Genomic DNA, 12,614 nt, shown 5'->3' on the forward strand with positions numbered 1-12,614 from the left:
TGCTTAGCAGTTATCCCCATTTAATCTCTTCTGGCACGGTTTTAAGAGTTAGGTTAGGGCCCAGCTACTCTTGTCTTTTCCCAGAGATGCTTTATTGCACCGCTGTCGATTATATTTTGGATCCATTCGTTTTCTCATTGCCAGGAAATCTGTGGCATAAATGAGTCACAGATCCAATACGGAATTGTCCTACACCCTTAGTCGAGACAGGGTTACTCGGGCGGTCCTGTAATTTTAGATCATGAACTTTCTGTGCGTTAGAGCTTGAGAAGCCTAAACGCCTTTTTTTGTAATTTACCAAACCTAGTTGTAGTTGAAGTGATTGTTCGATTTTCAGAACCACTAACCATTTTGCAGAAAAGTCGATGTTTTGACAGAAAAAAACAAAGGTCCAAATTAAAAACTAAACATACATGAACATGTAAAACAAAAACCTTGGCTTAATTTTTATCATAAGCTTTAAAAATATTACCCAAACCACCAATTTAAAGAAGTAACTATATTTTCCAAGCTTTCCATTGTAAATTTCTATCAGATTTTGTAGGACTAAATCTGATTTAAGTTTGTTTTATGCAGAATATGACAACATTTTTATTTGTTTTATATATAGATTTGTAATTGTTTGACTGTTCATGTTCAGATCTCCCTGATTTCCATTGTGGTGATGCTGCCATGCCTCCAGATGTCAGCAGTTAAGTAAATACGTTATCAGGCTGCGGTAAGTTGTGATTCCAGCCTTTCTGTGCTCAGATAGCCTGTTTTTTAAAATAGGACTAATTATAGCTCAGTGGGCTTTTTAGGTTTCCAGAGGGCACTTCTCCTCAGCAACATTTCTATAGTTGCTGAAGCACTTTACGCCTGTGTAATATAAATGATTAATGATATTGTTCACCATTTAGATTTAGAAGCGGTTTTCTGAACCCATCAAAACCTTCACAGTTCATATTCCCACAATTATGTGGGAAATGAAAATGTCGCCAAACAAAGTATTAGCACATAATGAAAAAAGATGAACAACCTTGCTAAATTGTGCAGTAGGTGTTTCAAAAATAAAGGAAAAAAAACAATTAAATAAGTACCAAGTGCCGCCTACGCCCTCCCACAGTGGTATAACACGGTAATGCAATCTGTATAAAAGACTATTTGTCTTCATTAATGCTGGGGAGGCAAAGTAGAGTAATGCTCCTTGCTGCAGCCCCCTTTTCCTCAGCTGTCCCTATCACAGCCTGCCTGCACGCCTGTTCACAACACTTGGTCTGGTGTTATTATTCACTGTTGAACTATCTCCTGACAGGTATGCAATGGAATGTAAATCCTCTGCCTTGTTAGGGGGTTGGGAGGCTGTGTACTTGCGGTTTAGTTAATCACTCATCCTCACTGTCCCTCTCCACCCCAGCGCCACACCATACTCGGCTGCCGAACACAGGTACTCGACACAACCTCTATCCTTACTCCCTGGATGCTGAGTAAGTGATGGATGATTCTGGAGGTGAAGTGTGACCAAGATGCATTAGAATTTGACCATATATGAAGCGTTAGTATATGAGGCCCGTGTAGGGTTTGTCCATATGTCTATCACCCTGTACATTTTGGCTCTGCATATAGTATCCTCCCTCTCACAGCCAGACGTGGACACGTCGCCATTGGAAATCCGAGTGCTGTCTCAGCAGGAGTGGGACTAAGAGCCACTGTTACCTAATCTCCTTGCCCTGTTACCTGCTACTAACTCCTTTCACTTGACTCCTGGCCTGCAGGGTACCGTGCATTTAACACTGAAGATCAGAGGCAGTGTAGTCGCTTAGCCCCTCAGGTCTTGGGAAACTTTATGGGTTTTTTTAATGAATCTTCATGGGCTTAACGACCTAGAAATCTGAGATCTGATTCTAATGTTCTAAAATAAATAATTGATTCAGTTACAGTCCTACCGTGGTGTCTTGCAACAGGGTTAAAGCCAGCTGTTTTGTGGGTGTCGGGGTTCAGTTTCTCTGTGCTTGGCTGATCCGATATCCCCCACCGCTGCCTGTCACTCTGCAGCGCTGTCTCGTCCTACTGGCCTCTGCTGCAACACCCTGCTGATAACCTTCCTGTCAGCCCTCTTTCATGAGCCTCAAATGTGTACCACCGTTCTCTACGGAGCGCTGCTGCCATGGGTCTTATCTTCACTCACACACATTGGCCACACACAACAGCACTGTAAACCTCCCGCTATAAGTGTAGAAGCAGCGTTTTGCCAGAAAGCCCCCATGGAAGCTCCTGCTGGCCAGCTGTCAGTAACCCATCTTTCCCTTCTCTCTATATGGAAGAGCATGGAAAAAGGCCTTGCTGTCATCTCTTAACCATCACCCATTTTCTGTGTCACTTTCATTTTTAATACAAACGCAGGTCCTTTCAAAAGAAAGCCAGACTATGTAATGTGATGGATACAGTATACCGGAAAAATTATGAAGTGGCATTTCAGTTCCCCTGGAGCATTACACAGTTGTTATCTGTAATGATTTGAGTGCAGATGGAACAAACACGTCTTCGGAAGAGGCTGTTTTTGTATTTCGAGCTCTTCCGCTCATAATGTGCGGCATAAACATCACAATACTCCAGCTTGTTTTGAATATGCATGCAATTAGCCAGCCAAATTAAGCAGAACTAAATTAAACGGCATTGGTGGAAAACAAGCATAGCTGGTGATTTATGGTGCTGCACTGTTTACAGTGATGAAGTGCCATGGGCTAATGAAAAGCCCGGGTAAACAAATACCTGGCTTTGAGAGGAAAAAAAAAAAAGAACGGCTCCTGGAAGAACAAAGGAAAGGAAAGCGCATACCCCTATCCATTATTTTTTATTCTTTTTATTTACTACACTGTCAACACAAAACAAAGTACATATCCAAAGGGAGGAGTACAATGGGAGGGACATGAGTGATGGGTTTTCTTTTCAAATTTTTAACATGGCCACTTTTGAGCGACAGCTGCTTCGCAAGTTCCAGACAGGCAATAACCTGCTTTTTGTGTCAACAGGAGGAGGTGTGTACTAATATTGAATGAGGATTATCCAGGTGAGGAAGGTTAGACGACAAAAAAGATCGGATGTATTCACATGAACGTTCAGAATTATTAATTGGGCTCTGCATTATTTCTCTTTTCATTTAGAAAGGTGCTGTGCAAATATGACTCAGATTATTAACACATATAACTAACCTAACCTACAAAATGCACAGTATTTATGTCATACTGAGCATGATTTACATTTTCTACTTGATATGCGTGTGCGGTCTCTGATGCAGTTAACCTGTACACAGAGTACAATTTACCACCCACAGACCTGATAATGGGTCTAAATCTACATTAGCTGTAAACAGGTATGTATTGATAGAGGGCAGTGTGATAGAGCCAGTGTGGGCAGTGTGATCTGTGAAAATGTGGGCTGCAGTGTGCTAAGCCTTCAGGTCCATGTGTAAATCACCTGAACTGCTGTTGTCACCTCGGTGCTGAATATGAATTTGTCCCTGCAGTGTAAAGATGCACTCATCTGTGCAGCAGCGTGGCATCTAAAGTCAGTGACAACCTTAGGAGTAACAATACCTTAAAATGCTTCACAAGGTGAGGCACCCAGGTTTAAAAAAACGCACACAAACACACCCAAAACCCTGACTATTGAATCAGTTTTCCTTAATTTTCACAGTGCTAAATGCTATTATTCAGCTGTGCAACCAAGCGAGTCTGAACCACGCTCGCTGAAATCATCTCCTCGTCCCCACACTGAGGCTGCAGAGTGGAGGCAGCCTTCTGCTCCCCCAAACAATTACACGCTAATCTGCAATGTGAAATGAGTATTAGGCTTTTAATCTCATAGGAAGAGAGTCCCCTACTTCACCCCAAAGTAGAGGAAGTTATATTATCTAGCAGAGTTTTTGACCTTCTGTATCCACTCCTCTAGCCTACACCTCTCCCATCAGGACAGACAGCAAGCAGCTCCTCCTTCCAGCCACCTTTCTCTAGATTAGCCCCCTGACACCCCAGGCCCGGCTATTTAATTGCTTGTCGGATTGAATATTCTCCAGTCTCCCCTTCATCTAGCTTGCTGATATTGCTTCTCATTAACATGTCCTGTACCACCACCATGGTTCAATTCCTTTCAGGGAGGAAGACGGGTTCATAACATTATGTTCATCCTCCTACTAAAAACTAGTCTGTGCACCAGCGTTAATAGTATATCTGATTTGCATCAACCCATCTATTTGCCTGTTGTTTGTCCATGTTTGAACAATTCTGCCACTCCCTTTATTGGACAGATGACCGAATATTTGCTGTATATCAGTCACAATGAGGGTTTCGGATGTTTGGGGTTTGTTCTGAGAGCCTTTCTTGCCATTGTTGTTCCGTACTTTAAACTTAACGTACTCATCGAATGCATTTGGTTTTGATAAAGGAGATAAGAGAATGAAGGATGACATGTATTTAATAGGATGACGTGTTTTGTTTTTTGGTTTTGTTTTTAACTTATAAGACCTTAAAAGAAACCGTTAATAGTTATGTGCCAAAAGTAGCTGCACATTAAAATTCCTTTCTTTTACAGTACTTTCGTAACTGGAATAAAATCTCCAGCACCATGGACAGTGACCTTAGAATTTGCTCAATCGCTGTGGCTTTGATGGCACAAAGATGTCTTTTGAGACCTCTGCAAAATCTAAGCAAAAATAACACAACCACCCGAGGAACATGCAGTCGTTCACCAAAGCTATTACCCATGGATTGCATTTATTTATTAGCCTTGGCTCGATCACTGGCTTTCTCTTGTATGAAGAAAAACATTCCCCTTTCTGTCTCATTCATTAATTATCCTTGGCTGGTTAAAAAGTGGCCCTGTGCTGGAAACAGATGTGCTGCTGCATGAGTGCTCAATTATCCTGGTAAAGCCCCAACTGCATGAGGCATACATTATTTAAGGGGCAAAGCCAGGGTAGCGTCCATTGCCTTCATGGATTACTCTTAGGTACTTTTTAGCTACAGATATTGTCTACACTCTGACTTGGCTTAATATAGAGGCCTGGGGTCTTTGTCATCAAACACAGCACCAACTGTTACAGTAGAGTGTATGCAGCTGTGCTGTTTTCACTGATCATCTAGTTTGGCTTAAGGCAGGTTTATATTTTATAGTTTGCTCATTAAAAGTACAGTATTATTACTTGGGCCTGAATGTTATTTAAGGATATTATGCACTGTATCATGCATTAGAGCTTGAACAATTCGGCCTTAAGAACTTCTTGTTGCATCTATCTAGTGTATCTCTCCCAAGGTGAGACTGTAGTTATTGGCTGAATCTGAGTGTATTATTGAATTTGATAATTGAAAACTTTCACATTCCTTTTGTTACCTTCAGGGCCTCTCAGCAATCTGAGTATCCAGCTCTGCATCAGAGTGGAAGCGGATATAAAATCCAGCCCTACTTTTAGAACTAACGTTCCTTCCTTTCCAGTCCTCTTGTATTCCTTCCTTTTCTAGCCCACAGCTGCTGCTGAATTTTGGATCACAGTATAAACCAACTCTCCTGCTCTTATCCACAGTATTTTTCACTTACCCCTTTTACCTTTTGTCTTTTTCTTCTGTTTTCTGTCATTACTTCCCTTTCCTAACTCACTTCCTTTCTTTATTATTCTTGTTGCTATCGTTTCCTTGCCTCCATCTCTCCTCTGGTGACACTTGCAGTAGAGATTAAAGTGATCAAGGACCTACCATGGCCCCCTCCTGTCGGCCAGCTCAACACCAGCCCTCCCCCAGTGGAGGAGCTTGAGTCTCCTTCCCAGACAGCTCAGCCCTCGCCAGGACAGACGAGCTGTGACCAGCACCACCATGGTGGGTGTTGGTGTTCATTGTCCAGCATCCTTTCCATCAGTTACCCTGGCACTCCAGTCCATCTTCCTATTCCCTGTTGGCATGTTTGTCCGTCCATTTTTTCATCCGTCCATCCGTCTATCCGTCCATCCATCCATCCGTCCATCCATCCATCCATCCGTCTTTAATTAATGAAGGCATGGTGTTTTACATAGCATACAGCTCAGTATTTTAGTTCTACTGAACATTTAAAAAACATTACTAGCCAAGCATATGCAGCTACCAAAACATAGGTAGGGTTAGTCTGCTACTGCAATGTATGATTATGTTTGTCCCAAATTTTCTGGTCACTGAAGACGTACTGAAAGAGTTACCATATGTGAGAAGTACTGAAAAATCTGACTATAGGTATTAGCTCTGTAATGACTGCTCTTTTCCATCTGGAATGCATGTGGCAGAAAATCACCAACTCTTTTGCAGGTTTTAGGCTGAAGCCTCATTAGTTTTAATTGTGCCGAACTGCCTTCTGCATGCGTAATTGCCATTCGCTGTGACCCCCATTTCCTCTTGTCAACATACTCGTAACCATCCCAGATGTCCCTCTGGTCTGCTGTTCTCTACAAGTGGCTCACACGAATTAGGAAATCAAACTCATTGGAGACGAATTCAGTTCTTGACTTATTGCCATATTTACCTTTTTCATTGCATGCAGTGGATAAGTAATTGACCTATTTTTAACTGAGAGAGCCATTAGTTTATTTTTGTAGCTCTCTCACACACTTGCCCTCTGTCTGCTGTCATTATCCAGAGAAAAGAAGGACATGTAGCAGAACTAATTTCAGGAATGGGATTTCCCCTGACAGAGTGGAAAGACTTAGTGAGGCCATGTAAGAGGACACCAATGTGTGTTGTAGGCGAGGACAGGGCGAGGAGTTGATTTATGCCCGTAAATCCATGAGAAAGGTTCTGGTTCCTTCGGTGAAGTGAGTGGGTTTAAGATCGGCATCCAGCTGTAAAGTGATCCCCTCTCTGTCTCAGCCGGTATGGCCCTAGTCTACATCTTTAGGGGTCAAAGGTCCAAGTGGTAGACTTGGGGAGGGGGCTTGATGGCCTCCACAACCCTTGTGAATACAGTTGCAATGTACTCTCTTGACCTCAGCATATAGGCAGACATTCAGTCACACATCAAGACATTAGTCATCTGTTACATGAGTCAGCCAGACTAGAAAGCTGGATAGGGTCATTTGTTTAGTCCTTAGATATATAACATCATTACCAAAATTCAAATGCAGATCAGCAGAACAAATAATACATCTACACCTTACGCCCAGACACTTTTTTCTGGATGTGATACAGAGATTCCTATCTTTTTAATTTTTTTAACATGAATTAATTATATGTACTTTGAAGCATTTATCTTACCTCATTTTTCTTTTAATCTAAGAAACCAAAGTAATTAAAAAGTATCCAGTTTTAATTTTAAATGAATTCCCCAGCTGACACTTGGTAGGGTCACTCCTTTGTCTTGGAAAACCTAATTTGGAATTTCCTTTTGAAATTTATTTAAAAGAAGAGAGCGTATTCCTAGATGGTTGACTCATCAGAGATAAAGCTTATAGCTTCAAACGGCCACAGTGGGGCTCTAAAATATAGTATTATAAAAGCCATGCAGCAATTATTTTAGTTCCTGGTGCATATAATTAATATCGGCGTAAAAGTTTAACCCTATTTTTAGCGTGCACTGCATTCTAATAAGCTGGAAACCTGTTAATCATTTCACAAGTCCTAGCTGGAAAACTTAATTTTCACCTCACAATGCAGCAGCCGATGAAACACTTTGCCCCTCAGACTAGTCATCCTTTGTAATAGGAGTATCATTAGTAAATGAGAATTAATTAGCCTGCTTAATTAGAGAAATCTGTGCACAGGGGGAAGAGGAGACAGTAGTAGTAGTTAAATTGTGCTGAGTCTTCAGTGACAGATGTCACTACACTTTTGTGGTTTTTATTTTTTGATTCCCTTCGTTTTTATTTTGATTACTGTGACTTCTACTTTGGAGTGTTTTTTATGTTGTTAGACAGTGACATTATTATGTACTGTGCTGACCTGTGCCTTGCTCTGCAGCACTATATTACATAGCAGTGCTTTATCTCATGGTTTGTAATCGTGGAATGTCCTTTTGCCATTTCTTTTTAATCTGTGCCTTAGCCAATCAGCTCTTTCCCCATCCTCTTATGTGTGTGGGGTGTGTGTGTGCGTGTTATTTACTTTTCTTTTTTTTATATAGTTGTCTCTAAAGGAAGCTGTGTGTCTGAAGGGGACAGGTCTTTCAGCCATCTGTCACCATCTGACTGACAGTTCAATCTGATACACAAATTCCATTTGCAGTGCTTTACAAGCAACAATTCTGATAACATACACAGTTGCCCATGTGCCTTTATGTGTTTATTTCAAGAGAAGTGTGTTACCGTGTGTGTGTGCGTGCGTGTGGAGGTTTTCACCCTCTCGTCCCTCTTAAGCTTCCTCATACGGCTTTTGTTCCCCCGTGGGCCAATCCTCTAGTCAATCTCCTGTCGTCCATGTTTCGAACTGTGTGCTCTGGAGAATGAGAGAGGGGAATTGGTTTGCCTCACTCCCACTGATTTTCTGCCTTAAAACATAACTCTACATCAGTTTCGGAATGGTGATGGTGAGGCGCCCAGCTAACAAAGCAGACATGAGTCCATTCACTCTTGAGCAAATAAAAATGATGGCTTTTGTTTAGTTTGGGGGGCTCTTTCTTCAGGGTAATACTCTCCTTGTAGAGCACTGCACTCTGCCTGCAGTGAAGCCTCCACTTTGACAAGAAAGGTTGACGGGGTGAGCTACACTAAGAATAGCCACTCAACCCACCCTTTCTTGGTAGCGGAGAGGGGGGAGAAAACAGTTTAATCACGATCAAATAAATCACTGATTGTTGTGTCTGGGTAAGAGGAGGGAAATGTGAAGAGCTGAGGTCAGGCACATGGGTGAGTGGATTGTAGATACAATATGGACTATGTAGGGAAAAGCCAAGATTGCATCCTGTATCCTTAACGATGTCTGATACCTTTTCCAGCCTCTTATGGTTGCGTCACTAATCAGTGAAGAGATGATAATATTATGTTCACAGTCAATTCTCAATATGGAAGTGCAAGTAGACTGTTTAAGGGTTTTGTTGTAGTAGTAGGTGTAATTGGCGACAGTCTGCCCTGCAGTGGGACCATCAGAGATAACAGATCAAAACACCCCTTTTTTCCTGCGGAGACATTCCTCCACAGTCCATTTTCCCCTATCTGTTTCTACCACTGAGTGGCAAGAGAGCTCGGGGAAAAAGTCAGAGTTAGAATGATGAGGCAAGAGTGATAGAAGAGAAGGCAAAGGGCAGAAGAAGGTTGGACACATGCAAACAGAGAGAAATCGAAAGCAAAGGACAGGGAGCAATTGGCTCCATCTTCATGTTGTGATCTGTCAGCATTGACAGGAGCTGAATGGAACAAACATGCATCTTCCATGTCCCCTTGGTCAGTTTCCATGGAAACGCCATTTCTCACCTTTACACATATACAATATATTCATCTGACTTGGATCAAATTCCCAGTATTCAGCATGTAATTTAAATGGACTCTATGATATAAAATAATGCAGACACAACACGGGATCATAATGTGAATTACTATATTAGGAGCGACAGACCTCAAGGACATGGATCAGCAACTTGTATTCTTCCAAGGGTGAGACCTAGAATTTACCCAGCTGTCATGCAACAGTACAATTTTGCTGTCATTTTACCAGCCCGCTGTCGGCCTTTAATGAACAAATGTGCAGAGGCAAAGATAACAGCCGGAATGATTTGAAATAATCATTTCCACGAGTTTATGTTTGGGGAATCGCATCATTGAGCCAAAGGCCAACGAGTTCAACCGCAAGTAGAGTGTGGAGGTTAAGGGGAGCCCCTAGTGGTCAGACCTGAAACAGCTGTAATCTGTCAAAAAAAAGCACTGCTTGCGATGACATCATGGTATGTCATAGAAAGTATTCGAAAAAGAAAAGATATTCCTAAAGGACTACAACTGCACTACTGTAAAAATACTTCATTACAAGCTTTTCTTCCGATATCCTGAGTTAATAAGCAGTAGTTCACTGTTAATGGAAGTGGCACTTCTTTTAATTACTATAATTAAAATACTTGTTTTAATTGCTGGTAATTAAACATTGAATAACTTTACACATGACAGCAACCACTAACCAGCTTTTTTTGAATGGTAACACTCTTTATCATTTAATTGCATTTTATAAGCTGATCATGTGGGGGTTTTTTGGGGTTTTTTTAAATGAAATATCTTGAAAAAGAGCAGGCTCTATAGAAACACATGTATCAGTTGTAGCTGAAATGTCATAGAGGTGAGCAATAAAGTGGCACAACATCTAAATACTCAAGTAAACTACTTGTAGTAAGTAGTGTTGAATTGATTTAAACTGTCAGCCCTTCCACTCAGTGTGATACAGAGGCACTTGGCAAGCTCACAATCTGTAAAGTGTAATGCTATCCTCTGACTGGAATGCAGAGTCTAGACAGATGTAGACGTGTTGTTAAGATCACACTGCCTGTCTCTGTGTATAGTGTCTGCCATGTTCTGCCTGGTAATTAAACACTAGATGCAAGGATGGCCATTAGTGACAGAGAGCAGCAAAGATTGATGTTGCCTAGTAGATGCGAGTTTCATACGACATTAACCACTTCCATCAAAAAAACAAAAACGGCTATCTGTTGGTCTTGAGCCATATAGAAGCAGGCGACAATAACCAGGAAAAGCTTGTCATACGGTTGATGTAGGAAGCCGCCCCTCTGTTATTGCTTGAGAAGCGTGTCAGTAGCTTTAAATAGTTTTTTTTTTTTTGTTTTGTTTTGTTTTGGGTTTTTTTGGAGGGGGGATTTCAGAAGCTTTAGATGTTATGGCATGAAGCACAGTGATGGATTACTGAGGAAAAATGTCTCAGCTGCCTGTGACGCATGATAATTACTCTTACATCCACTGTCCAGCCTTTTATTCCTTTAGCTTGTGCAACTCTTTCCCACAAGTGTAAATTCACATTTAATTTGTCCTTGAGAGCATTATCTTCTGTTTGCTGATTGGCTGTGAAGTTGCCCCGTGACCCCTGGCATTTCATGTGTGCGCATAGGTCACTTTAAGCCCCCAAACACCATCAAACACATCCCTGTGAGGCTGCCAAGAGAGCTTGTCATGTCCACAGTTGACCGTGAGAGTTTGAAAAGCTAGTTCAATGTTTAACTTGCAGAACCTGGGTGTTGGAGTTGGGCGTGCACTTAAGTGTGTGCACATTTGCGTGTACTTAAAGAGTGAAAATGCTCAGCCATACAGTAGTATATATGGGATTATTTACAGGCGCATGAGCTTGTTTTGGAGGAAGGTTGCGTGTGTGTGTATTTTGCCTAACTGGAATGTGTACACGGGCAAGCTAGATTGATTTATGTCTCTTTCATCATGTGTACATGTCCTTCAGTAGGATGAGTTAAACAGAGCGGCTCTGTGTGTGCGCGTGTGTGAAAGTTGGTAAAAGCACAGCGTGGATTTCGGTTCTCACACTTTGCAGTAGTCGAGTTTAATTGATACATGTGACACCGTGGATGTTGTAACTTGTAAACACAATTTGTTTTTCCAAGTGACCTTAATCTGAAGTGTAGCTCAATGGTGTTTACAGGTGTTTGTCTTTATTAAGAGCCATTTTGAACCATCAAATCTGTCCAGAATGAAATCTTTTCAGCTGTATTTTCTCTTATTACAGTCCAATTTGATGGTGTGGAGAAGTCTCGAATGTCGCCCACCAAGGAGGGGAAAACTCGGCCGCTGCAGCGACATTCCAGTGGCTGTCTGGTCAACACCAAAATGACTTCACTGGACCACTGCAGCTCCTCTCTCGGGGAACGTATCGATCCCACAATGCCGCTGGAAAGCCAGTTGTGAGTCAAATCTTGGTTTTTCTTTAGCAGCTTTGACTCTTTCTTACTTAACATTCCTTTGTTCCTCCTCCTTTCTCATCCTCGTTTCCTGTCGTTTGCTGTAGCTGGTACCATGGAGCCATCAGCCGAACAGATGCAGAGTCTCTGCTTAGGCTCTGTAAGGAGGCCAGCTATCTTGTGAGAAACAGCGAGACCAGCAAGAACGACTACTCCCTCTCTCTCAAGTAAGAACTCTGCTCTCGTCTCCTAAATGACCATCCACAAACAGTATAATCAGATGCACAGTTTCGGTTGGCAGCCTTGGTGAAAATGTGATTCCAAATACTCGGGGCCGTTTTGCCTGTTGTGACAACTTGTGTCAGTGATTTGTACACGGAACACACACTCACGAAACAGTGTGACCTATCATAGTAGCTACACTTACTTAGTGGCAGAGTACACACAGTGGACTAGTGTAACATCATTCCCTGTCGAGGTGCGGACATACCTGCTGACTCTTCCGTTTCTGTATGGTAATAGCTTTCACCCTTCAGACCTCTATCCCCCACCTGCTGTACACCTTGCCCGTGGCTCGTCCTCCACCTCCGCTCAGTAACCCCTCTGACAGAATCTGCTCCTCGAATTGCTGATGTACCCGCAACTTGGCTAATGGTGCACTTTCATCGTTGACCTCCTGATCCCCGCCGCGTCCAGCAGAGGGTTCGAAAAAAAGCTACTCTGAAATGTTACGTGTAGCCTGACAGTTGGAAGAGGTTACTTTAGCCTGAAGTCCTACAGTGCAGTCCCAT

At 42.1% G+C, this 12,614-nt stretch overlaps 1 protein-coding gene across 4 annotated transcripts in view; it reads left to right on the plus strand.

Annotated features, from left to right (window-relative positions):
• The window catches only part of shf (Src homology 2 domain containing F), a 91,426-nt gene that overhangs the window by 71,500 nt on the left and 7,312 nt on the right, over nt 1-12,614 (plus strand). For 2 of the 4 annotated variants that reach the window (XM_085382206.1, XM_085382284.1), the window contains 3 exons: nt 5,700-5,846; nt 11,652-11,826; nt 11,931-12,050. In XM_085382206.1, the coding sequence (XP_085238332.1) occupies nt 5,700-5,846; nt 11,652-11,826; nt 11,931-12,050 (442 nt within the window). The remainder of the gene's footprint in view (nt 1-5,699; nt 5,847-11,651; nt 11,827-11,930; nt 12,051-12,614) is intronic. The other 2 variants (XM_085382357.1, XM_085382432.1) reach the window with 1 other exon arrangement.

This window comes from Rhamphochromis longiceps, linkage group LG1, assembly GCF_057381845.1.
Source record: "Rhamphochromis longiceps isolate RC_006_pf linkage group LG1, R_longiceps_female_GT1.1, whole genome shotgun sequence".
Classification (NCBI taxonomy): Eukaryota; Metazoa; Chordata; class Actinopteri; order Cichliformes; family Cichlidae; genus Rhamphochromis; species Rhamphochromis longiceps.